The sequence below is a fragment of the Plectropomus leopardus genome, chromosome 21 (genome assembly GCF_008729295.1).
Source record: "Plectropomus leopardus isolate mb chromosome 21, YSFRI_Pleo_2.0, whole genome shotgun sequence".
Lineage (NCBI taxonomy): Eukaryota > Metazoa > Chordata > Actinopteri > Perciformes > Serranidae > Plectropomus > Plectropomus leopardus.
This window is the reverse complement of record NC_056483.1, coordinates 5,805,438-5,830,695: the sequence shown is the minus strand read 5'-3', so window position 1 is coordinate 5,830,695 and position 25,258 is coordinate 5,805,438. Positions and strand designations below refer to the sequence as shown.

At 39.9% G+C, this 25,258-nt stretch overlaps 1 protein-coding gene across 2 annotated transcripts; it reads right to left on the bottom strand.

Annotated features, from left to right (window-relative positions):
* Positions 1-245: 245 nt before the first annotated feature.
* On the bottom strand, positions 246-15,163 carry prpf4bb (pre-mRNA processing factor 4Bb). Of its 2 annotated transcripts, none has more exons than XM_042510562.1 (16): positions 15,086-15,163; positions 11,853-11,931; positions 10,211-11,355; positions 9,223-9,438; positions 8,902-9,060; positions 8,039-8,120; positions 7,735-7,936; positions 5,606-5,679; positions 5,329-5,419; positions 4,979-5,126; positions 4,307-4,444; positions 4,039-4,192; positions 2,615-2,729; positions 2,374-2,525; positions 2,163-2,249; positions 246-1,452 (listed from the first exon to the last, which is right to left on the bottom strand). In XM_042510562.1, exons 1-16 carry the CDS (start codon positions 15,142-15,144, stop codon positions 1,249-1,251), a joined length of 3,105 nt encoding a protein of 1,034 aa, XP_042366496.1. In that variant the 5' UTR covers positions 15,145-15,163; the 3' UTR covers positions 246-1,248. The 2 variants fall into 2 exon arrangements, with proteins under 2 accessions (XP_042366496.1, XP_042366497.1); XM_042510563.1 differs by having other exon boundaries at positions 9,223-9,396; positions 15,086-15,154.
* Between the last annotated feature and the right edge of the window lie 10,095 nt (positions 15,164-25,258).

Genomic DNA, 25,258 nt, shown 5'->3' with positions numbered 1-25,258 from the left:
GATGCTCTGAGGCTGCAGCCCTTTTACACTCTTACCATCTTAAGACTGCTTTTAGCGTGACACAGGGATCAAAAAAGGCCTTTTTTTTTTTTTTTTTGGACAGCAATGTGAATTCTGTAAACGTGTTTCACGACTGTTTCTGTCTGATCTTACACTTTGAACAATTTAAAATGCAGCGAGCTCTTGATTAACAGGATGTGCAGGACATCATGCAAACATGCTGGGGATAAAATGAAGAAATGGGGTTTTGGTATACAATAGGAAACATTTTATTACTAAAAAGTTGTCTTATACTGAAGGTGCTCTTTCAGCAGCGTTTCCACAACTATTCTTTATTGAAATCACAAGGTTGTTTTTTTACCACTTAATGGAAAAAAACAAAATTAACCACACATGAAATGACAGTAACTATGGACTATATACAACAGTGGGAGAGGAAGGGTCACAGGTGTGGCTTCAACAGGCCCGCATTGTTGGGTGTTTTAACACACGAGGCTCATACGGGAGGCACTTGAATGTGAGAGCCTTGAGAGCCAGGACCGAGCCAGAGTGCTGGAGGGGGGAGGGAGGTAAAAAACATGGAAATGTCCAGCAACAGAAAACAATGACTACCTGCTTTGAGAAAAAAAAATCTTGTTCAAGGAGTACATAATATGCGTCTATTCCTTCAGCACAGTCCTCAAGGCTTGAAGACTTGGTTAGGGGTTTGCCATCACATGTGGGACACTGATGCACATACAGAGCATTTACACAGGCCTGCACCACAGAAATCTAGAGCACAAAGGGTGCACATTCAAAAGCATGCATCGCCCCACAATGAGAATTGTGGTTTTTAAAAAATGATGTTTTTAGTCATCTGCAACTACGACAAAACTCAACCGTCTGCTGCTTGAGATTGTTAATGCAATAGACATACAGTATTTACAGGAATTATATTTTTCTTTTAAACATCTGTCACTCCAATGCCAGTTAAATAAAAAAAAAAAAAAAAAGAAAGAAAAAGTCCGTAACTGCATTGCTGGGTATGAGGGGAAATTTTACGCAAAAAATCTTCAATAATGGCTACCATTTCAATGATCTATTTACAATAAAACACAATTATGTATCCATAAACAAAATAAAGTTGAGGAAGAACAAAAATCCATGACATTCTGAGTAGAAGTCTGTGGGTCGGCTGCGTCGCTGCAGAGTTCCTGTCAGAGCTGCTTTAGTGGTTGTCTGCTCTGGGAGTGTGTGGCGTTCAGGGTGTCAGATCTTCTCCTGGATAAAGGGGTGCTGCAGAGCCTGGTTGATGCTGATGCGTTTGGCCGGGTCCAGCATCAGGGTGCCATCCAGCAGGTCCTTCAGCTGCATCACCTTCTTCCTCTGGTCCTCGGGCAGTCGCTGGCCTCCGATCATGTCCGCCAGCAGGTCTTTGGTGGGGTTGATGGTGCTCATCACCGTCACCTTCTCCTGATGGGGCGGAAAAACAGAGAATTCAAAAGTTCTGCATGTTTTCAGCAAACAGTACGTTTACGTGCACAGTTACGTGGAGTTAGAGTTATAGCTCGATTAGCCCATTTAACTGGACTTCGGTCCTTCTCCCAGTATACGAGCACCGGGGGAGAATCGATTTATTGATGGAAGTATGTCCGACTTTGCCACAGATGGCGGTGATGCCCCCTTTCAGCTAGTTACTATACATTATTATTTATGCAGTCTGTGGTATAGATCGAATCACAACAATAACTGTTCATTTGCAGTAATGGTGGTGGGGAAACTCTGCCTTCATTGATTAGATTTAAGGGTGGCTAGAGTGTGACTCTTATCTGAAATAAATAAAACCTTTTCAAGTTGTGTGTCCCTCACCTAAACTGAAATTAAAAACACAAGTGCCATAACAGTCCATATTTTTTTCTAAAATGCCTGAGCCTGTTTTGCAGCATCCCTTCCCCCTCATAAATAGTGAACGGTCCCTAACCACAGAGGGAGGCCGGAGCGGCAAATAGGAGCACGCATGTGACATGTTTACATTACACGGACTAACACAATAATTCAACTTCTTCCAACATCATGTAAACGTACCGAGTGATTGTGAGATCTGAACAGCCAATAAAACAACATTTCAAATATCATTTTCATCGAGTGAAACTGTGCTAGAAAAGAAAAAAGGAACACTTTACCCTTTCAGTCACTTTGTCTACTTCAATGTACAGGAAGTTCAAATTCTGATCGAAGTGCTGGTCTTTGAACAAGCCTTTACGGATCATCTGTGGAAAGAAAACCAGCATATTGCATCAGCCATAACTTCTTCAACACTGCATGGAGCAGCAACACGACTTACTTCATCTCGGGAAACAATAACTGAACTGAAATGTCATGATGCAATCTTACCTTGTTGGGCATCTTGCCCTTGAGGTCCATAGCTAGTTTGATCATGTGATTGTTGGAAGATCCGGGAAACAGGATTTTGCCAGTGTAAAGCTCATATAAAGTGCAGCCAACAGACCACATGTCAATCCCATAGTCGTAAGGCTTTCCTATGACTGAGACGAACAGAGTGTGAGTAATCTCCGGACTGAAACGTAACTGATGAACGCTGACGTCAATGATCAGTACGAATAATGCAACTCACTAATTTCTGGAGCTCTGTAGAATCTGCTGACCAGGTACGGTGTGATGTCGTTGTCAGCGACATGGGACGCAGAACCGAAATCACACAGCTTCAAAATGGTCTTTGACTCGTTCACCTTTTAAAAACAAAAAAATAAGTACGCACAACATTTAGCCATTTCATCATTCTTTAAACGGAGTTAGTTTTAAAGGGATAATAACTTCTTTGTAGTGGGGATGTATGAGGTACTTATCCATCGTCAGTAGATGTCAGTTGTCACGCAGAAGCTAAACAATGTACTGCAAAACCTATTTCAGCCACCTAAAAAAAGTCCAGTGTAAAAAAAATCTAAACAAATTTCAGCGTGTGCTATATTTAGAATATTTGTGCTGCTTTAACTCACAGTCACACAGCTCTTTGGGACGCGGAGTTAAAGTGGTTTTGTTGCTCTCCTCAACGCCGTCCACTGAGATAAACAGTAATTCAATATCTCTGAACAGAGGAGCTGCTGTTGTACCTCAGTGAGCTCGTTTGTTTGTGTTACGGCGTGACTTCGACATTTAAAGGATTTAGTTCAGAATCTCATGAGTCACATAACGAACTGATTGCGGCAGCAGTTGACCCCAAACTCCTGTGTTCGGAGAGCTAAAATGAAAAGTGGAGTCTGGCGGCTTTGATGAGGCTGCAGACGGAGAACTGAAGCTGTTAATAGCAGAAAAGGCTGTCTGCTATTCTAAATATAGAATACACTTAAAAGGTTTTCCAAAAAAGCAATGTGTATACAAGATACATACTGAAACGGCAGTAACCCCTCTCCATGATCATTTATGACCCACGATAAAGTGTACGGAGGTGTATTTTTCAGCAGAGACTCTGCCCTCTGCCTGTATTTTCATAGTTTAGTCTTATGTTCAGTGCCAAGGATGTTTATGGGCCACAGCGCTCAGATGAGGTTGTGGCTTTATATAAAGGTAGCAACCAGCGCCAAAGAAACGCAAATGTTGAAAGGCAAAACACCACGAGAGTGAATCTGGGGTTGGCTTTTGCTTTAAATTTTTACCGATGAGCGGGTTACCAAAAACTCATCTTAAATTAACTTCATGTCCTCATTAATATTCCAGTAAAAGTGCTTTTTATGTCATTTTATGTTTTTTTTGTGCATGTTTTTATGTTATATATTGTCGTCGTTACTCTTTTATGCTCGTTTGTACAGAGTTATTAAAGGTTTCATTCATTCATTCAGTCCTGCATAGTACACCTTTAAATCATTAATGGTTGTTTTAGGTGGCAGAATATTGCTTAGCTTCCGTACTGGATTCGATTCTCCAAATTGGGGGCGTCCCGACCGACACCTACTGTAGGTAACACACTGACTGTTGATAAGTACCCCACAAAAGCTTCAAAAGATCAAAATATCTTTAAAAGATTAGGCATTAACACCATACCAGGATGTTGTCCGGCTTGATATCAGCATGGAGGATGTTGCATCGTTTGAGCAGCTTGAGAGCCAAGAAGAGCTGCTGACTGTACGAACGCACGGCCTTGATGTGGAGCCCAACGTCTTTACCGTATTTCTTCAACACCTCTCGCAAATTCATACTAGGGATGAGAAAAAGAGGTAATTAGGATAGAAGGCTATCACATGAACGCTAAAAACAGCAGTGGCTCTCAAACAACGAGAACAAACAAAGCAGTGTTTCCTTTTTTAGGTACCTGAGAGGCTCGAACACAAGACAAAGATGCTGTTTGTGGTAGAAGTGCCTGAAGAGGCGAAGGCAGTGAAACTTGTCATCAGGATCAGCATCGTTCAGCTTTTTGAGGAATTCTAACTCTTTCAAACCCGTCTTCTGCCTGTTGACAGAAAAAAAGCACATTAAATCAAACATTCATATGATGTTGTTATTGTATTGTGTTTTTAAGAATACATGCAAACACGGGTTCCCACGTATTTTCACGCGCGAAATTTCAAAACCTTTCCATGACTTTTCAAATCCCATAATTATTATTTTTTTCTTTCCCCAGTTGCCCAGCATTTTTCAAACAATTCAAACTGTTTTTTCAGCTAGCTGGAATATATGAGGGGAGAGATGAAATACGAGGAGAAAATAGGGAAACTTACACGATGGTTACCAAAACTTTGTCACAAATGAACACGTTAGAGCTACATAACGTCCAAATACAGAAATTTAATTTGGACAGATTACCGTAGCAATTTCATTACACACAAATAAAATTCCATGACTTCTCTAATGATTTTTTTCTGATTCCTCAACTTTTCCAGGCCTGGAAAACGTCACAGTGAAATACCATGACTTTTCCAGGTTTTTCATGACCGTGGGAACCCTGTATACATTTCTGACATCCATGGAAAAAGGTATGACTCACATGAGCTCATTGTTTCGGATGATCTTGACTGCCACCTCCTGGCCGGCCCTGGCAGTGTCCCTGGCTCTGATCACGTTGCTGAATACTCCCTGACCAGTGTAGCCATAAACATCATAGCGCTTGTCGAGTGTCTCTCCGATATTCACCCCTAAATAAAACACAATCCATAAAGTTGTCGACAGCCTGTTACTTCACTTAAAACCCAACAGACAGACACAGGTGTGTGTGATTAATGACATTAAGCAAGTATTAGAGTGTGTTTCCAAAGATACGAACACAGTTTACGTCACAGGCTCGACCTGTCTGAGAACATAAAAGGATTAGCGAGGCAGTACTGTAGTAGTACTTACGGTAGTAACCCTCAGCGTCAGTCCAGTTATCCCTGAGGTTGGGGTTCTCCTTGAAGTCTTTTCCTACACCTGCTGCTCTCATCCTGGCACTCTGCAGAAACCACACAAAAACCAGACCAGCTGCTGAGACCTTTCCAGCGTTTCTTAATATTATTTTATTCTCTGCTGAAGCTTCAAGCAAGGCAAGTGAATATTACTTACAATGCAGAGGAGTGTAACGCTCAGATGTGCTGCAAAATTTGACATTTAATTTTCCCAACAAACAAAAAATACTCACATCAAAGTCAGCAGCAAACATGTCATCAGACTCTGTAAACATGTCGGGGGCTGAAGGCTTCTTTGGGTTGGCTCCTGAAACGAACAAAAGCAATAAAACGCAGGATGAGCTTCTCGTCGTGCAACATGTTGTAAAACAGAATATCTGGAACATGTGTTTGGTTCAACATACTCTGCAGAGATCAAAACATGCTGCAGGTGGCAGAGACACCCAGGCTTTGGATTACAAGCCAGCAACTGAATGAACACATGACAGAAAGAAACAAAATTAAAACCCCTGCATCACACAGCTCTGCATCTCTCACACAAATCAAGCCACCAAATGCCATTTTAGTTTTGCGTAGAACGGCATTTTTTTTGTCGTCATAGTGTGAAACGGTCCAGAAAAACTGCAGCGAAGTGCATCTACTGATGCACTTTTATAGTTCAATGACTCTAAAAGCAGGCAAAAACGCTTCCAATCAGCTTTGCCCTCGTAATTTGGACTTCCTCCATATCTGATAAACTGACCATGATTGAAACTGCATTGAAAAAAAATTGCCATTTTGCCTCCCGTTAAAAAAAAAAAAAAAAAAAAATCAAAGACAGAAAACTGCGAGCGACTACTCAAAGTGATTGCAGCTCCTGATGGAGCTTTTAGTGGTTCAGGTTCTGATCTCCTCCACATTCACAGAGGACTCTTCAGTATTAAAGGGGAGCAGACTCAGTGACCCACACATCTTTTCTACAGCTACATTTCAAAGGGGGAAGTGGTGGGTGAGGTTGGAGGGAGGATAAAGCTCAATATTCTGTAGCTACCTGTGGTCGAGCTACCCCCATTTTTCCACAGACAGCATGTAAGAAGCTATTTTTGTGCGTAATCTTTTATCTCTTCCCATCTAAACTCGGATAAGATTTTTTAAGCCATTCATGAGCGGCGTCCTCTTGGTAACTAATGCAGTGTTTGCCCTAAGATTTTGTTTCCAGCTGGGGTGCATGGGTTTTATTTTGCGCTGCCGAAAGATATTTAAGGCATTTGCTGACACAAGATGGGCTTTGGACACATAATCATACACAGTTTTACATGTTGAATAAGATTTCAGAAAATGCTTCGGATACACCTTCTGCTGTTAGAATCGCTCCTGCTCTTGGAGGCAGATGTAACATTTGACATCTTGTGTTTCAATAGTGTGACTTTAACATTACTTGTAAAGACAAATGATGACTGTTAACACACAGAGCACAGATTCAAGTTACCAAAATGAAACAGTTCACGGGGTGTTTGATTAATTAAATCAAAACCAAAAATTGTTACAATTGACCCCAGTCTTCTCTCATCAACCCAGTGTTTCCAGCTGCACGGACAAAATGACTCGAGTCATGAAGAAATTCAAATGAGAAACAGCTGATAAACATTAAGATCGGTCTTGTGGGCACAATACAAGATCAAACAAAGCTAAATTTAACACTGTCTCACGTGTATCGCAGCCTTTACAGAAGTGTTCAATAAAGAGTGTGTGAGTGTGTGTGTGTGTGTGTTAGCAGTGAAACATGAATGTATCCGTGAACGTTTGGTGTGAGCTCCAGTTCAGCACCGAACAGCAAGACCAGTGACGCAATTTTTGCGGTGCGTAAAGACATGTGTTGCGTATTTTTGCTTCCAAACGACGATGAGTGGCCAATCAACTGAGCACCTTCCTCTGGGAGTGTTCATCCATAATCGTGGCTCGTCGCTGACTGAGGTTGTTGAGTTGAGTTAGTCAGGTAAATAGTGCTGTTACGAACATTTAGGGGAAACATTATGGTGTGATCATACTTTTGGTCAGCCAGATGTGGAGGAAAAAACTAATTGGTAATAATGAGAGGAGCAATATCTGTTATCACTTCTGTTAAGTGTTTAAGGACAATATTTTATCCATGCGCGTTCAAACTTTTACATAAATCTGTACAATTCCTGCGCTTATGTCAGAGAGAGAGATAGTGTTTTGCATCCAATTACAATGTTAACATTACTATTCCATGAATATTTTTCAGGAAATGAGCTGCACTTTGACACTCGCAGTGAACTACAGAGCGCTCACATCTAACCTGCTGGTTCATTCAGTTGTCCTTGTATGCCAACAGATGTGGTCATTTCGAGCGGGACATTACCGTCTTTCTCCTGGGCGATGAGGTTGTGCTTGGCTTTGATGCTGGCCTCGAAGGTGTTGAGGTTCTCGCGTTCATACTCCTTGACATCTGCGGCTACTCTCTCCAGGATGTCATCGGGCGAGGGCGAACGGCTGCGTGTGCTGCTCTGAGGGCTGCTGGGCTCCGACACCATGTTGGTGTCCTCATTCACGACCTTGTATTTCTGTACGATGACACGAGTTGAGTGACCACAAGATGATTGTTGAAGATTGATACGGTGACTAATAAAACGGCACATTTTGGATCAGCAAAGATGTAAACAAACCTGGACAATAGCCAATCGCTGCTGCCGGCGCTGTTCAATGAGAGCCTCTTCATCTACTTCCTCTCCATCAAAGTCCTCTAACCTGCAAACACAAACAACGATTAAAAATATGACGATACACAATGTACTGTTATTATCAGGGCGAATTTAAGTGAGCTCTGAGGTAGGATATTAGCAAGAGGTTGTTATTACTCTATTGGTCTATTGCTAAAAACTTCTTTCTCTTCGAGCCATTAAAGCTGGGGTAGGCAGTTATATTTTGGCATTATTGGGCAAAAATCTAATAATAAAATTTAGGCATAATGTAATTCAAGTGGACTGTAAGAACACTAGACTTCTTCACCTCTTGGCTCTGTTTTCAGGCTTCAGAAAGTCTGGGAAGTGACGGGAGACGTCGGCCAATCATAGGTCATATGAGAAAGAAAAGCAGATGCGTGTGCATGTCCCTTCGGTTAACGCCTGATTTAAGGAGAAGGGTGAATTTTCAAACTCTGACTGTTTTGTTTTGGCTTTTTCCAGATTTGATACAATCTGACACCAAAAGCAGTTGCTATGAACAAGCTTACCGGTGATCTGATATTAATCAGCTGGTAGCACTCATGGTACGTATTTCGAAATAAACTTTTTGTTGATTGCAAATGATCAGATCAGGACCTCAAATGATACTGTGACTTTAATAATTCAAAATCAAAGAGGAAACTGGTTCACAAAATGCCTTTTAACATTTTTTTCAATATTTGCATCGTCGTTGAACTAAAATAATTAAACCATCTAAAACAGTAGCTTCTATATGTACAGTAGCCGCCTGTGGTTTTTTTGTGACCTGCTGGGAAAAAGAAGGGTTAATATCTTGTTTTACTCACACTTCTTCCTCTGAGGACTCCTGGTCCACCTTCATGCCCTCTGAGAGGCTGCCCTTGAACTTGTCCTCATCTCTGCTACGTCTTCGTCTCCTCTCCCGATCTCGGGACGTTGAGCGCCGGTACTGTCTAAGCCGTCCATACCTGTCTCTCTCCCCAGACCTGCGAGGCAAACGTCAAGAAGGAATACTTTGTAAAACTTGCAAATAAGTTCACCTGAAAAAGGTCTTACCACGATACTACCGATTCCAGTTGCAGAGAAAAAAACGTGAACACAGAAGTCGAGATAAATGTGAATGAAATTTAATTAAAAAGTGTCGTCACCTGTGTGCCAGAGGAGACCTGCTCCGTCTGCGGGGGGAAGAGCGGGAGCGTCGTCGTGGTGATGGGGACCTCCGTCTCAGAGGCGAGCGACTCATCCTGCGGCGAGCGGCCGATCTGGGACTGTTCTCTCGTGATCGATCTCTGCCTGGCCCTGCATCTGGCCGAGGGCGCTTCCTGTACAAATACGAGGGGGACGGACAAGCTGAACTGGATGTTCTGCATTGTCACACATTTAAAACATCACTTTGCAGAAGAAATATGGACGACTATCAGTAAAACCTTTAAAATGCTGATAATTTTTCTTTTAAGATTAAACACTTCATTGATGTCTTAACTTTGATGACTTCTGTGGTTTCACAAAGCCACTCAGTCATTTTGTGAATGAAGGAACAGACTGTCAAATATTTGATCCCAGGACATCTTTTGAATCAGTCGGACTATTAATTATTTTCGAGGCGTTTCATTCTGTCTCATCTGTCACAGCTTACTAACGGAAACTATAAACAGCTTTTTTTAGACCTGAGTCTATCTTTTGAAGTTAAGGACCAAATTTCTAATAACTTAAATTAAAGGAAAGTTTTATTTAGCCCAAATGTTCATTGTAACATAAAACATGGCATTTTTCACGATTAAAAACAAATAAAAAATAAAAACCTTTTTTAGAGCAGAACAAGATAATGAACTACAGTATTATCATGAACACAACTATTTGGTTTACCAACAGAAGAAGGAAATATTTAGCATGCAAGTGAAATGCATTAAATGATTTAACAAAAAATAGATGTTACCAATTATTTTGAGATTTTACAATACGTCAGAAAAAAAAAAATTCATAAAATCCCACTCCCCATGCCTGATCATTTTTGAGTCTTTTTAGTCATTTTGATACCAATTAAGGCCTTGTATTTAGATGAATAAATGACTTTTAAGACTTTTTAAGGATCTGAAGGAACCCTGTATGAAAGTCAGATCAGCTCCATATACGAACCTCAGTGGCGAGTCCTGCCTGTCAGCGTCCCTCCTCCTGGTGTCTGGCGAGCGGCTGCGGGCTCTCCTGGGAGGAGACCTTGTTCTGGATGGAGAGTGGCTCTGTTTCGTTGTCCTTTCTGAGGCACTAGCCGAGGGGTGGTGGGAATCTCTGTGGCGGGGGGAAGCACTGCGTTTCCTTATGGGGCTGTGAGCCCCTCGTCTGTGAGGTGAGCGGTTCTCCTTCCCCGACGACGCGTCCTTGGATGGGGACTTGGCCGGCCGTTTGTCCCGGTCGGCATCGGGGCGACTTGGTCGTTCTCGTCCAGGTGATCTGGACCGCCGGCTCGCTCTCTCCTGGTTTGGTCTATCATCCCGCGGTGGAGAGGAACGTTTATCAGTGCGGCTGCCTTTCTGCTCTGATCTCCAGCTGGTCGGGGAGGTGGACTTCCTGGTTCTGTCCTTGGACCTGTCAGTGCTGTCCGAATGTTTTCTGTCTTTCGACCTGCTTCGCCCGCGGCCTCTGTCTTTGACAGCTGTGTCCTTGGGGGTTTTGGTCACCTTGTCCTGCTTAGACTCCTTGGCCTGTCCGAGCCTGTCCGCAGACTTACTCCGACTTCGACGCTTGGAGCTGGACTTACTGCCCTCTGTTGAGTCCCGTCTAGATTTCCCACTTTTCCCCCCTCTGGGAGAAACAGTTTTACCTGAGCTGCCCCTTTGACGCTGTTCTCCATTTCTGATCCTCGCATCTCCGTCCTCTTCAGATCCAGAGTTATAACCCTGAAGGATGAGGCCCATGCCGGACTGGACCTTCCCCTCCATCAACTGGCTGTCCAGCTCAGCTTTGATCATGGCCCTCTGTTTCTCCAAATCCTCCAGCAGGGCCCTGTCGTCCAGACTTGGATTTCCGGAGGAGGGAGAGGATTCGATTTTTCTGTGGCCGGAGGGGGCAAAGAGGGCAGCGCTGGAGGGCGAGGAGCCCTCCTTGCGTTTGTGTTTCCTGTGTTTGTGACGGTGCTTGCGTTTGCGGTCCTTGTCCTCATCAGAGGCATGCTTGTGTTTTTTGTGCTTACTGCGATGCTTGTGTTTTTTCCTCTTGTGTTTGCCGCTGCTGCCGTGATGTTTGGACCCCTCTTCTGTCTTCTCGCCATTTGTCTCTGCCTCCTCCTGGGACGAGATGACACATCAGATTAGCAACAACTCATTCAGGTGTAAGATCATCTCGTTATGCAAATATTTAGATATGTTGTGCACAGAGCTGTAATCTTTCATCTCTTTAATTTTATATGGTTGCACTCTCTTGAATTTTGAGTTGTGTTCATTATATAAGCTAAAACATGACCATAACAGCATGCGCTATTTCTACTTGTATGCTAGTTTTTAATGTTAATCTGTCCTTATATATTTGTATTTTTTTTTTTAAATCATTTAGCAAATACTAAATGCCATGTGAATGTGAAAAACTGCCAGAATATTTTTTGACTTGCACAATATTATCAAATCAAAGACATGGAGCACCACTGCCACCACAATGTCAGATAAACCAAAATTTAGATAATTTAAGTCAAAGTTAACTCAAACTAAATTTAAGGTAGAAAGTGTGTATCAGAATCATGGCATCATACCACATAAGATATTTAGGTCTTGCTGTTGTCCACCCCTACCTCTTCCTCCTCTTCTTCCTCAGACATGTCTCCGCTGTCCTCATTCCCACTCCTTTCATGGCTCTCCAGATCCTGCTTCCTGTTTAAAAGACAACAATCTTAAATATCAAACACACAATGTTACACAGCAGTGCTAAAATTAACTAGTCAGTTATTTTAAAATAAACCCTAGTCCAATGTGAATCTAGATATTTATCTGTTTCTACACAAAGATTTTAACAAATGAACAATTGATTCATTTAGAAAATAGTAAATGTGGTTTTCGGGTGCGTATCCAAGCATCACACTACAGGGATCACAGTTTATGGCACGTAACCGCACGCAGAACACACAGTATATAAACTGATGCACTTCATGACCAAAGGTGAATTCACAAGTTCCACCTGTTAACTTTTAGCTGTTAAACATTAGTACAATATTCGGAGGCAAAGAGATTATGATAACCTCTACTGCTGAGGTTACCGAAACAAGCGGATTGGCGTGCAAATCACTGAGGTGAGCACAAATAAAACTGTAAGCTGGAAGACCTGCCTACAAGTTCCTTGTCAGCTACAACAACACAGAGAAAGAGTCGTATAGAAGATAAGGACAGCACGTTTGCGTTGCTCCAACATTTTGAACAATGTGAAAGGAAACATTTCATATGCTAATGCACATTTGACAGCAGCTCCAGATGAACCAATCACAAGGACGAGAAATGTTATGTTGATTTGAATGTTTAAATATAACCAACGTGGAACTAATTTAAACATTCTTCTTAATAGATTTTTTAAAAAATATATTATTCTTTGTTTTTTGGTAGTTTAAATTTCATGGCACAAAAGAGGCTTTTCAGTTTTCAAAGCTTTTGAAAAAGTGTTCATACAGTGGAATTAAAGTGTTTCAAATGTTCCTCATTCATATAATAATAGTTTACCAAAGTTGCCAGTGGAAAAAAATGTTGCCTCTGTTACCAGCAAGGGGAATTTGTCCGTCTTTGACACTTGTGCTTCTCTCTGTAGTACAAAACCAACACATCCTTAAATATTTGTTTTGTACCAAACTTACACTAAATTGTGTATTTTATTAACTGTGATGTTTTGTGTACTGTTATATCCCTACAAAATAACCAATGCATTAACTGATATCCTGATGAAAATAATCCCCAGATAAACACTGAAGGCACAGAGCTTCTGTTGTTTATCCTCCAACACTTGCCACCACTGACAACAAGGGCTACAGTGAGTTTGTTTATCATTGAAGACAATCACAACTTCCTGTGCTATGTTGAAAACAACTCTGTTCCTTACAGCATTCACAACAAATAAAGAACACATTCAATAAAATAAAAAATGTTAGCAGTGGTTTTACATACAGTGTGAGTGCACACGCGTCAATGTGCACGCAGCCTGCTGCAGTCGCTCCAGCACATTCATTGACAAACTGATTCCCCTGAGATGCTCCACAGAGCGCCACAGGAAGTCATTTCTGCCTGTACATTATAACTGTATAACTCCCTCTTAAGAGGGTCTGACACTCTCAGTCAATAGACTGGCACCTGGACTAAATTCACCCATCTTCAATTACAAATCCATAATTTATTTATTACATTTCAAATTGTGCAATAAGGTTTTAAGTAGGTTTGATTTGTATTTAATGAGACTGATAACTTCATTCAATATTTAGAATTTGGAATTTAACAAAGTCCAAAACAAAACTTCATTTAAATGCCTTTAGCAAATGTTGAAATGTCAAATGTCCAAACTGAAAAGTTCAACATCATATACAGCAAGTTCCCAGCAACCTTTTATTAAAAAAAATAAAGTCAAATGAAGCTTAATTAAAAAATGAAAAAATTAAAACAATTTCCTGAAGGTTTACAAAGTAACAGTTACCATGCTGACACCTTCTTTGTAGTATAATTAATTAATGTTATCAGCGATCATTAAAATAATCCTAAAAATGCCAAATACCGGCCCCAATAATCTGCAAGGCCAATAATCTGTCAACCCCCAGTTTTAAAAGTACTTTTTTTCCTTACAGCCTGTTTTACTTGTGCAAAAATTTAACTATAGCGATCCTCTTTGCAGTTATTCAACTGTGCAACATATGTTCAACTCTTAATATAGGCTATATCTGACATATGATATGCCTATTGTATATATTGGTATTGTTCTTCTTATGTATATATATATAGTGTAGTACATTGTAGCATCATGCACATATGTTCTATTTCTAACCTAACATACTTGTTTTAAACATTGTTTCGCATATTAAGACAAAGTTTTAGATTTTTACACACTCAGCATATTCTAAATGTTTTTAATTTTTAATATTTATATACTAGCGTTTATAGTTTATTATTACAGTATTTACATGTCATATTTTGGCATACTTGTACATTTTTGTACTTTCTTTAATTCTCTAAGTTTGGCTTCAGAGCGACTGTAACGAACCACAACAAAGTGTTTTTGAATCCTATTGCATTTCTCTATAAAAACACCTCATACAGCTGTACTCATTCAACAGTAACAGCAAACATTGTGCCAGTCTGATGTGAAACATACCTATTGTTTACATTATGACCATTTATGACCATCCCAGGCACCTCTGGGATCTCTCCTAGCACAAGTTGGCTCAGCGATTAACAATAACGTTAGATAAACTGTGGTTACGTAATGAGCTGAACTTAGCTTGAAATTGCACAAACACTGAGCAGTTTTGAGACCGTAACCATAACTTTTGGTAAAATAACTTTAGTACGCTAGATAGTAGCATGGCAACCTCTTGCAGCCCGTCACCGTGTACACTTGCCTTCGCTCTACCTCAAAGCACGACCGCCAAGATCATTTTCTCGCATTAGCTCGGATGCTAACCAAGCTTAGCAAACTTGGAGCTAGCATGCTACACAACCGAGTAGCCTTTGCTAACTTGTACAAATAATAATAAAGACAAGTGTTTGGCTGTGTGGAGTCTAACGTGTGCACACCGTGGAGGTAAATACACACCACCGCTGTTGATGTACACTTCTGTGAGCTGTGCTTTCAGCTAAACTTAAAGCTAGGTGTGCTAAAGATCATCGGCTAGTCGGCTAAGAGCGTTAGCCAGCCGTTGGTGAGTATTTTAGCCCCGGCTACAACGTGCTGCTAACCTCCGCAGCTAAAACTTACACTACAGTGCCCTTTTAGTTTCGGGTAGGAAAGGCACTTACGCCATATAAACGCGCACGTTTTATGTTAAAATAAATGACTTACACGTGTTCGTTGCCATTATTCATTCTTGTGGACGCGATGTCCATTTCAACGTCGGCCATTTTCCTCAGCTGAGGGGCCTTTTCTTCTTTGATTGTTTTGACCACAAAAAAGTTCAATAATATCAAAACACTGATGAGCCCTCTGCTGAGCTGGAGGCGCACTGCAGCCCGCAGCTCTGCACTGAAACTAGCTTCCGTCCACCAGGTGGTATAATTGTGCAATTTAAGTTTTCAGGCCAACACTATATGGAGGATATTTTTTGGTTATAGTTCAAATTAAAAGTCCAAATAGGGAATTCAAAGACACGCAATTAAAAAAAAAATTTAATTCACAACTAGGAATAATCAGGCCACAATTAAATTTAACCCTCAGAAATACCTTTGCAAAAAAATTACACAACATTATAACCCGTGGAATATGTTGACAAAATGCATCAATTTATTGTGCAAAAACAAAACCCTATTATAATGGTAAAAAGTGCAAAAGTCAATATAATATAATAGAAATCTGAAAATAAAAGTAGTGTCATATGATAAAAATTTGAAAATAAGAAAAAAATAAACAGATGTAAATACAAATAAATCTTGTAAAAAAAACTGTACAGAATTTATGGTAAAACAAAATAAATTATCAATGTTATATTCTAAAAATCTGAACATGAAATTAACTTAATAAAATAAAAAAATAAACATATACAAATAAGCAGTCATGTCACAGTGTAAAAATACTCTCTTATAAGTAGTAAGAAGTAAGTCTCTTGTAAGTCACTGTAGTCGAGTAAAAACATCAACCCTTATTTAAGTAAATGTACAGATGCATAGCATCAAAACAGACGTAAAGGACCAAAAGTTCAAGTAAGCTACCCGCATGTCCTTGTTGATCCCGCTTCCTGCTCCTACTGGATTCGTCTGCTCCGCTACCTGCCTGACACCAACTCTGCTTCCTCCTTGACCACGAGCCCTGCCTGCCCCTCTCAGGAGTCCCCGTCTTTCCCACAAGCTCCCTGCTGTAAGTGTTTCTGTAACTTACCTTTATATGTATATGTATGTATGTATGTATGTTAACCATACATTCACCTGCCAGTCAGCTCCACGTTCACAATTTCCCTCCTCAAACTCTGAACTATCACCTGTGAACGTGAGCTCACCTCAGTCGCTCTACGAACTCTGCTCAACCCATGAACTGATAACTGTCCCTACTTACCTGCAACCTGATTATGCTCCCCTTTGCTCCATTCAACCTGTCAAGATTAAAGAAAGGTCATTATGAACCACTCACCTACTCTATTGTACTGCAATTGGGTCCTACCACTCCCTGTTAGAGGATTTATATTTTGTTTTAAAAGTCTAAAACTACTGCTTTTAAGTAAAGCTGTCAAATAAATGTAGTATAGGAAAAAATGCAATAACTAACAGTAGCACAAAATGGAAATACTAAAAACTAAAATAATGGAAAATATTTTTCTCAAAGAAAGTTAAGGACTAATAGGTCTTTCTCACAGCAGACACTTTGACTTGTCATATTAGGACAAGTGTTACTGATAACAACAACGATGGTTCATGGACCTGAACCATCATTAGTGTTATCAGTAACACCTGCAAACCCAAGTATCCCAGTGAGAGTGACAGTGTGATAGCAAGCACAAAACCAGGCCACTTAAATCAAAACAAACTAATGCTTATTACTCAGAAACACTGAAAAAACTTGAAAAAGAGAAGTTTCTGCAGAAATCATCTTCCTATTACAAAGACCTTTACAAATTATTCTGTTTATTCCAATACGCCTATTTCATGGATAGAGATTATGAACATTAGAATTAAAAATTACACATAACAAATAGCCTACAGTGTTCTGATCCTCCAGGTTCCAGAGTTTCCCCTCAAGTATCGCTCTGTTGTCGAGTGTGAAATACTCAAGCTTTGAGTGACAGCCAAATGGGCAACAAAAAGACAGAGAAAAACAGGAAAATGCAGGCTTTGCAAGGTTGCTCAGTTTGCTTGTACCACAGGATGGCCCTGGAAGTCAATTAGTGGATCATGTGGTTGTGAGGGCCCCTTGTGCTCCACAGGGTGCATGAGTTTTGTTCCACTGGTATGTGCAACAAAAATGTTACATGCTTGATTATAATTTTCTTTCCTCCAGTAAGCACTGTAACTACCTCATTTGGGAAAATGTCTTCCACAGAATGTCTAAAGAGCTGAGGATCATTTATCTTTTGCACATTACAGCAGTTTTTACTTTAGACAAATTGTATAATGAAATCTCATTTCCTTTAAAAAGAAACTTTCTTCTTCTTCTTTTTTTTTCCACACAATTTCTTAATTTTTTGGTCATTTATTGTGTTGCTCTTTGCCTTCCTCTCATGTTTGTGAAAGAAATTAAGCCAATTCATTAAGGTTTCGAATGGTTAATTTGCATTGCACCCATAATGTGATATGCATGTTACATTTATAGGCGTTGCACTTTTGGCCTTATGATACTCATCAGAGCACGCAAAGAAGTCTGTTATCGAGCATTTTCATCCTTCTCACAGGGGAAACCACAAAATGTAATCGCTAAATGGAAAGAGTAAAAACATCATTATCTCACTGTGTGCTTTTTCTCGTGTACATTTTTAAAAAAGATAATCGCAGACTTGCTGCAACACAAAAAGTTGCAAAACTGAGCTAACACAGCTCACTAAAAATCACATGAAGCTAAAGGATGCGAGAGCGTCCACAGGACGGTTATTATCCACATTTGACAGTTTAATATGAAGCAGTAAATCGTGTTATTGTGAGGCACCTGTGCTTGCTTATTCACAGCGGATATAACAGCATTAATGTCGACATCCTGGCAGATGGGATGAGTGCTCTGGGCAGATGACAGTCCTGCAGGTGTTACCGTTATGTGTTTTGACATCTAGCTTTGTGAAGGCTATAGAATAAAAATTAAAAAGTATTTCCTTTAATTAGGTATTTGATTATAAAGCAATTAAAACAAAAATCTAATGGGAGTGTGTTTTTTGCTCGAGGTCGTCTGATATAAATATATGTGTATACAGGATACACAGAGTCTAAAAGGCTGTAACTCTGTCTGGGCTGTAGATTTATGTGGTAAAGTTGCGAGCTGGAGGTCTTACCCCAGATTAAAGTGTCCGTCATGGAGACATTAGATATTCCATTAGTTGAGACCTCTCTCCCAGTGTGCCCAGTAAATCATGGACTTATACAGTATGTAGTTTGGGTTGTGTGCTGCTGTCTGACTGTGTCGTACAGCTTATGATTTCTCATGTTGCGTGACCAGTTTGTGAAAAAAGAAGCTGCTTTTGTTTGTACAATATTAATGCTGTTTTAATATCTTGCTTTTTGTTTTTATTGTATTTACAAAAGGCAGTACATAAAATAACATGGTTTTGAGCATGGTAGTTCAACATAGCCTCCCCTTGAAGTTATAGACCTTAAAGAAAAAGTGTAAAGACATTTTTCAAAAATATTCTTATTCACTTTGTTGCAGATATATAAGGAGCTTAATATCACTCTCATGTCATGTCTGTACCTTTCAAAAGGACAGTTCACCCTCAAAATAAAAAAATACGTGTTTTTCCTCCTACCTGTAGTGCTATTTATCAATCTAGACACTGTTAATGTCCTCCTTTTTTATTTCCTCAATGATAACATTGAATAATTTATTGATATATTGACCGCCAAACTGGATATTTCCTCAGTTTGCATATCTGGAATCTGGTCACCTTATACCTAAGTACAGTACTTGAGTAAATGTTGTCTTACTTAATATTGTTTCTCTATTTTTAACCGTTTAAAACTGTTAAATGTGTAAATAGCAGTTTTAATGTATTCCGTTTCCAGTTAATACTAATACTAATGACTGCCTATATATTTCATATCAGAATAATTCATAATAACTCTGGCCAGTAAAAAAAACCAAACAAACCCCAAAATATTTTTTTGGTAACCTGCACATTTTAATTTTTCACTGGTAGGAATGTGAACTTTGAATTAAAAAATAATGTGCTAGAATGCATTAAAAGCATCAAAAAATAGCTTATTTATCAAAACAATCAAAAGTCAGTAAATTTGCCCAGATCACCACTACAGAGGTGCAGACGAACAGGTGATATGCCCATGGCATTAAAATCTCACTCCCACCAGGTGCGCAAATTTGGTTACCCTGCTTTTATGATTTATGAAATCATCAGTGGTAAAAAGCTGTTACTTTATTTATGAACTACGCTACAGTCTCAGGATATGATCATCACAGCGAGGCTGTAAAGCTGTGCTTGGCGTGAAAACATTGTGTAGTCTCATTTAGCCGCTTCTTAGCAACCGCTTTATCGAACACATTTAAAAATTCACGAGTGGGACGTAACTTTTAAAACGTATTTATGTCAAAGAACAAAACGAAAAAAGTCTCTTGTTAAGCTTGTGTTAACCAAAGACCTAATTTCGGATTTGTAACCCAAAACCCTTTGATTTTGACATGAGGGGATTTTATTTTAAATATAGTGTGTCCTATATGTCAGGCCAAGGTTTAAGGGAAACATGTTTAAATCAGTGCACAAGACATACAATATTTTCAAATGATTTAATGGTGCATTTAATTTACCGTAAGAAGCATCATCAAGCATAACCAAAGTGTTGGAAGAAGAAAGAACACACACACACACACACACACACACACACACACACACACACACACACAGCTCAAGAGTTTGTTGATGCCCCAACCACAGATGTAATTTATGGCTTTTGTAGCTGGGTCTTGGATCTCCATAGAGAGGAAATAAAGCAGGCAGACGTTGGGTCTGCCTTGACTCTTCGGGCCTCTGCTCTCCTCCAAGCTTCACTGGAGACACAATAAGGAAGAGGCCATAAAACACGAGGTCCAACAGATGCTCAGTGAAGACAGACACAGTCCATTATACAGCCTGTTAAAAACACTCTAGCAGTTCGCTAACCCTTTCTCACCCCAGCCCCTGCACTCAACATCGGGTTTTGTCTTCTTGCGAGGACGAGGACAGAGTTATGGTTCAGAACGATTTCCTCCTAGTGAAGATCACAATGCTTCTCAATGAAAAAGGGAACGCCTGTTTCCATTAACGCAGATGTTCTTTGTTCCCTGACAGATGTGCTCATCTTTATGTTTTTCTTTCTTTTCTCTTTCTCTCTGAACAGTTCTGCTTTACGAGGCTCTGATGTTTGATTTTCTGAAAGAGCAGGGGCTGGCACACGATTTACAAGAGCAGAGACGCAGGTTTGGGAGCACGACTAAAGCATATGGCCTTGTCAGAGGTGGAAATTTACGTTTGAGCAGGTTTACACAGTCATGGCTTGTGAGGAACGGGAGAAGAGTGACTTTGAAACTACTGATCATTCCCTATTGTCATCACAGGTGATTTTAATGTGGAGGTTCCTTTAATTTGATGCAGGCTGTTCATCACTCGGAGCTTGATTGGAGGTATCTGTGTTAACACTATCACTGCAGGTCTCGGGTGTGGCAGTGAGGAGTTTGAGTAAATGACAAATTAGTAAACAGGAGCTGTAGAAGCCCTTATTTTCCTCCGCTCAGCTGCATGATTAAACACTGGTGTAAAATTTTACTAGGGTGATAATTTAGACTCCAAATGTCAGCCTTTAACTGTGTTGTAGGTCCACCACCCAGGTTACAAGGCAAACATCCACCATAAGCTGCACCACACACCTCACTACATGTGCCACTGCAAGATTTTTATGCTCAGTAACATTTGCCAGAAAATTGTGAGCGTCAAACACTCAATTTCCTGCATCCTGGTACATTTTTCTGCATGAATTCATTGCGTAAATGTCTTTAATTAAGTTAAAATAGAAGTTCTCTGCAAAGTTTGCATGTTTCCCCCTTGACAGCATGGGTTTTCTTCAGATTCTCTGGCTTCCTCCCACAGTCCATAGACATGTAGGTGAGGTGAAATGGTCATTTTTAATTGGCTGTTAGTGTGAATGTGAGCGTGAATGGTTGTCTGTCTCTACATGCCAGCCCTGTGATAGTCTGGCAACCTGTCCAACCTTGCCCAATGTCAGCCGGGAATGTCAGCCCCGCCCCCTGCCACCTTGAGAGGATAAGCGGTTACAACAAATGAATAAATAAATGAATGAGAAGTCCTCTGCTACTTTCATATTTTTATTTATGGGACACAAATTCTAAATATTGAGGAGGACTTGTCTGCTGCGTCTCCCCTGAAATGTACACTTACATGTGGCAATGATGTGGTTTAAAGAGCAAGAAAGTCCATGTGGAGCAGTCAGGGTGGTTGGATCAAGCAAACACAGGACTTTCTCCTAGGACACAGCTGTCTGTGTCCCATGTGAAATGTTGAAGTTTGTTTTTTTTTAAATTCTTTTCATTTGTCTTTTTACATAGGCCTAATTGACATCACCTGACATATGTCACATACAACACGTGACAAAGCTGTCAAAAAAAAGGCATATGGAAAAAGCAACAAACTAAATGCATCAGTCTTCTACACCTTACCAAGAAGTTTTGGTGTATGTTTTGTATGAATAAGGAGGTTTATTTTGAAAAAACATAGTATATGTAATGAGTGGAATCTGAAATGCCGTCCCTGAGTGTCAAAAACTGAAGCTACGGGTACCTAGAGGGTCATAGTTTGAAGTGTAGCTAACCAAGCTGCCATATTTGACAAGTTCGGATGTAAATTTTTTGCCTTAATTCTTAAAAGCTTTGAGGTTTTTGATGTTGAAAACTCACCACATAAACCCTAACTATGCCATAATTTCTACACTTTTTGTTTTTTCACGTCATTTTGTCACACAAACAAACTGTCCATTTGTCTCTCGTCAAACAAACCAACCATCAACAGTTCCTCTTGGCTCTCTTGTGTTCCCCCCACAAAGTTTTGGCCTCGGCTCTGTTGTAACGAGAGACAAATGTGTTTAGAATTCTGTATGAGAAAGCTTTGAAGGATGAGTGGGCAAAAGTCTATTTTTCCATTTAAAGTTGACTCTTTCAGAGGAATTAAACTGGAATGAGGTTCAGAGACAGAATGTGCTGACTCTGTAAATGTGGCCAAACCACAGATTGAAGGCCGGCTCAAGAGAGACAGATCCTATTATTACTCAGGGGGAGAAGGGGGTTTCTGATAATACTGCGGTGGTTTCTCTGTGTAATACAATCAACCTCTAATCATTCGTGCTTAAAATGAAATGTGCAGCATACACCATTTCCATACTTGAAAAAAAAAAAATCAAACTATAAGAAAGTAATTATTTCACAGCAGGAAATGCTTTATTGTTTTTTTTTCAACACTTCAAAGTTTTGGGCTGTCTACTTTGTTCCAGATGAATATATCTCAACAGCTACTGAATGGATTGATTTAAGTAAAGGCAGTGATGGTCCCCAAAGGATGAATTCTTCTGACTTTTTTAATCCTCTGACTATTGCTATGACCCTGTAACACACTTTGAAGTGCCTTGTGTCAGCCCTTTCACCAGAACAAATGTTGGCATTGTACATTTCTGCAAACCACGGATATGCTACATTTGCATCATTGTGCAGCAGATACATTGGAACTTTTCATTTCAACATTGCTGAGGTTGATATGTGGATACGTTTAGAAAACATCATATAGCATCATGTGACCCATAAAAGCAAAAAGTTTTGATTGCAGTTTTGCGAAATATTGCTTTTACGAATCGCCTGAAATATCATGTGAGCGTAAAACCTTTTTTGCGACAAATGGGATTTTTTTTCAAAATTGACGCATTTAGATGTATTTTATATTTGTACTTTCAATTTGCGCGATTTCAGGGTTGATGGAAACTCACCTATTGTCATGGGAAGTATATTAGTGTGATGATGTTAGCATTTTGCTGTTAGCTTTGCATAGTCTTGTTATACTTTCCCTCCGTTTGACTTTGCAACTTGAAACCTTTCAGATGCAAAGAAACTTTGGAGGTACAAATCTCTTTTGTTTAATAAAACCTCTAGAGGTGCTGCCACAGATCCACCATTTTCAAAAAAATGTTAAATAATTGGCAGAGCTGAATGGCAAATAAGTGAATTGGTACCTAATTTAAACAGAAACTTCAAGTTGGCAGACAAACACCAAATTATGTATCATTTAAGTTCATTTTAGGCTAACTGGCAGCTTAGACTTCACTTTTATCTTTTGATTCTCTCTCTGGAAGTCAGCCTGATAATTGTGGTTCTCTGACTCTGTCCATGGAGGTTGAGCTCAGTTATTAAAGCACAATCAAAAACCTGATCCTGCACCTCAGTATCAATATTTTAATAGCTGGGCTTTTCCACCAGAAAAGACCAGCCAATCGAAGGACAGTCAAGTTTAGGGTTTAGTTTACTTGTCATGATAATTCAGCTCTGCCTCTGTAAAACATTTGTATAAAACTGCATCTCGCACCACAACCACATAACAATTCAACAACAGCTACTGTCAAATTACAGTGCATGACAGTAATTATATTCCCACCATATAATTTCTGTTCTTGTAATGATACAGGTCACTGTGTGGACAGGAGCTCTGTGTAATATGATTCAGGTCTGCAAACAAACACTCAGATGACCGATCATGATTTTGTAACAGAGTTCTTGACGTTTCCCTTAAATATAAATTTAAATATTCAATATTCAACTGACAAGTACCACGAAAAGGTTTGAAGGTGGAACTATGGTCACTAAAATAAGACCAGGCATTTTAAAGACATTTTGCGGAGTTTTAAGAAATAAAAAATGGGACTGAATAACATACTTATCAACAGTAGGCAGGTTTTCATTAACCCCCAGGTTTTTCAAATTGCTTATTATTGTTATTTCCTTGTTTAAGATAGAAGCTTCTTTTATTTTGACAGCATCGCTATCTTATAGGTCTCCTCTCTACAGCACAAATAACTGAACAGCTGAATATGAAGAAGACCTCTTCGGGCAGTTAAAATGTTGGAAATTAAAACTTTATATTTCCTAACTGGCTGTGTTATCTTGTTTTGAGTCCTGAAAGAGACTGAAACACTCACAGAGGTGTGATTGCGAGCTCAAAGGAACATGAACGCAGACTTTTGCAGCAACCACCTGCTCGGTCTCATAAAATGTAATGTGCACATTACAGCAGGGCTGATCTCAACAGTGCAATATTCAGGTTTCTGGACAGATTTATGTACATTTGTGTGTCTGTCCAATAATGAGTGTTTTATGGCTTGCTTTTACTTGCAATCAGCATGTTACTTCCTGCACCGTATTGTTATGAATTGCTTTTACCAGAACCGTTTGCAGACAGTACAGCAGTTAATTACAGCTGGATCATCATTGCTTGACTTCCTGTAAAGCTCTTTTACTGGTGAAACATTAGTGTGCTGCTCAAGCGTGCAATGCAGAGAAGATCTTCTCCTTTTTTGGTCTCTGGCAGGAGAAAAATAATACTGCATCGTTCTTGCTGTGGCTATAATGTCGGCTGAAATGCTGGTATTTTGTGAAGACATGAGTTATGTGAGGTCAGATATGGAGACTGGCATTTCGTTAAATGTTAAAGGGATAGAGCCTGGATTTTTTGGGGTGGGGTTGTATGGCATATTTATCCATAATCAGTGAATTACACACAGTATATGTCAGGCGGTTCATCCCCAGTCTGGAGAAGCAGGCTGGAGTCCGACATGAAGGCTAAGCAATGTGCAGTTGTGGATGGGGACCAGCAGCTAAATGTATTTTAGTCCCCTAAAACTTCCAACCCAAAAGAAAATCAATATCACTTAAGTGTATACCATACTGAGAGTATTTTCAGCGTTTAACCCCTCTGCCAGACAGCCCATTTTGACGGAGAAGCCATTAACGTCTTCCCATCTATCATCAAAGCCACCAAACTCCATTTTACCTCGCTGAACACAGGAGCTGCTGGTCTACCGCTGCCTCAGTCACTTACTTTTTGTTATTTTGTGACTTTGTTGAATCCCAGGGGGCACGTACATCAAGAAATGTGACCAAGTTCTCAGGAATAGACCATCATCCCCCTTCACTTGTTAGTGCCGTTAGTCTCTCTAAGGGTAAGACATTACAAGTTTCGTGGTGTCGCAGCATGACTGAAGGAGGTTTTTCACTTATCGACTTCTTTAAAATACAGAAAGGAGAAGGAGCTTGTCACATATTCACAGTGTTTTAGATGGCAAGCTCAGT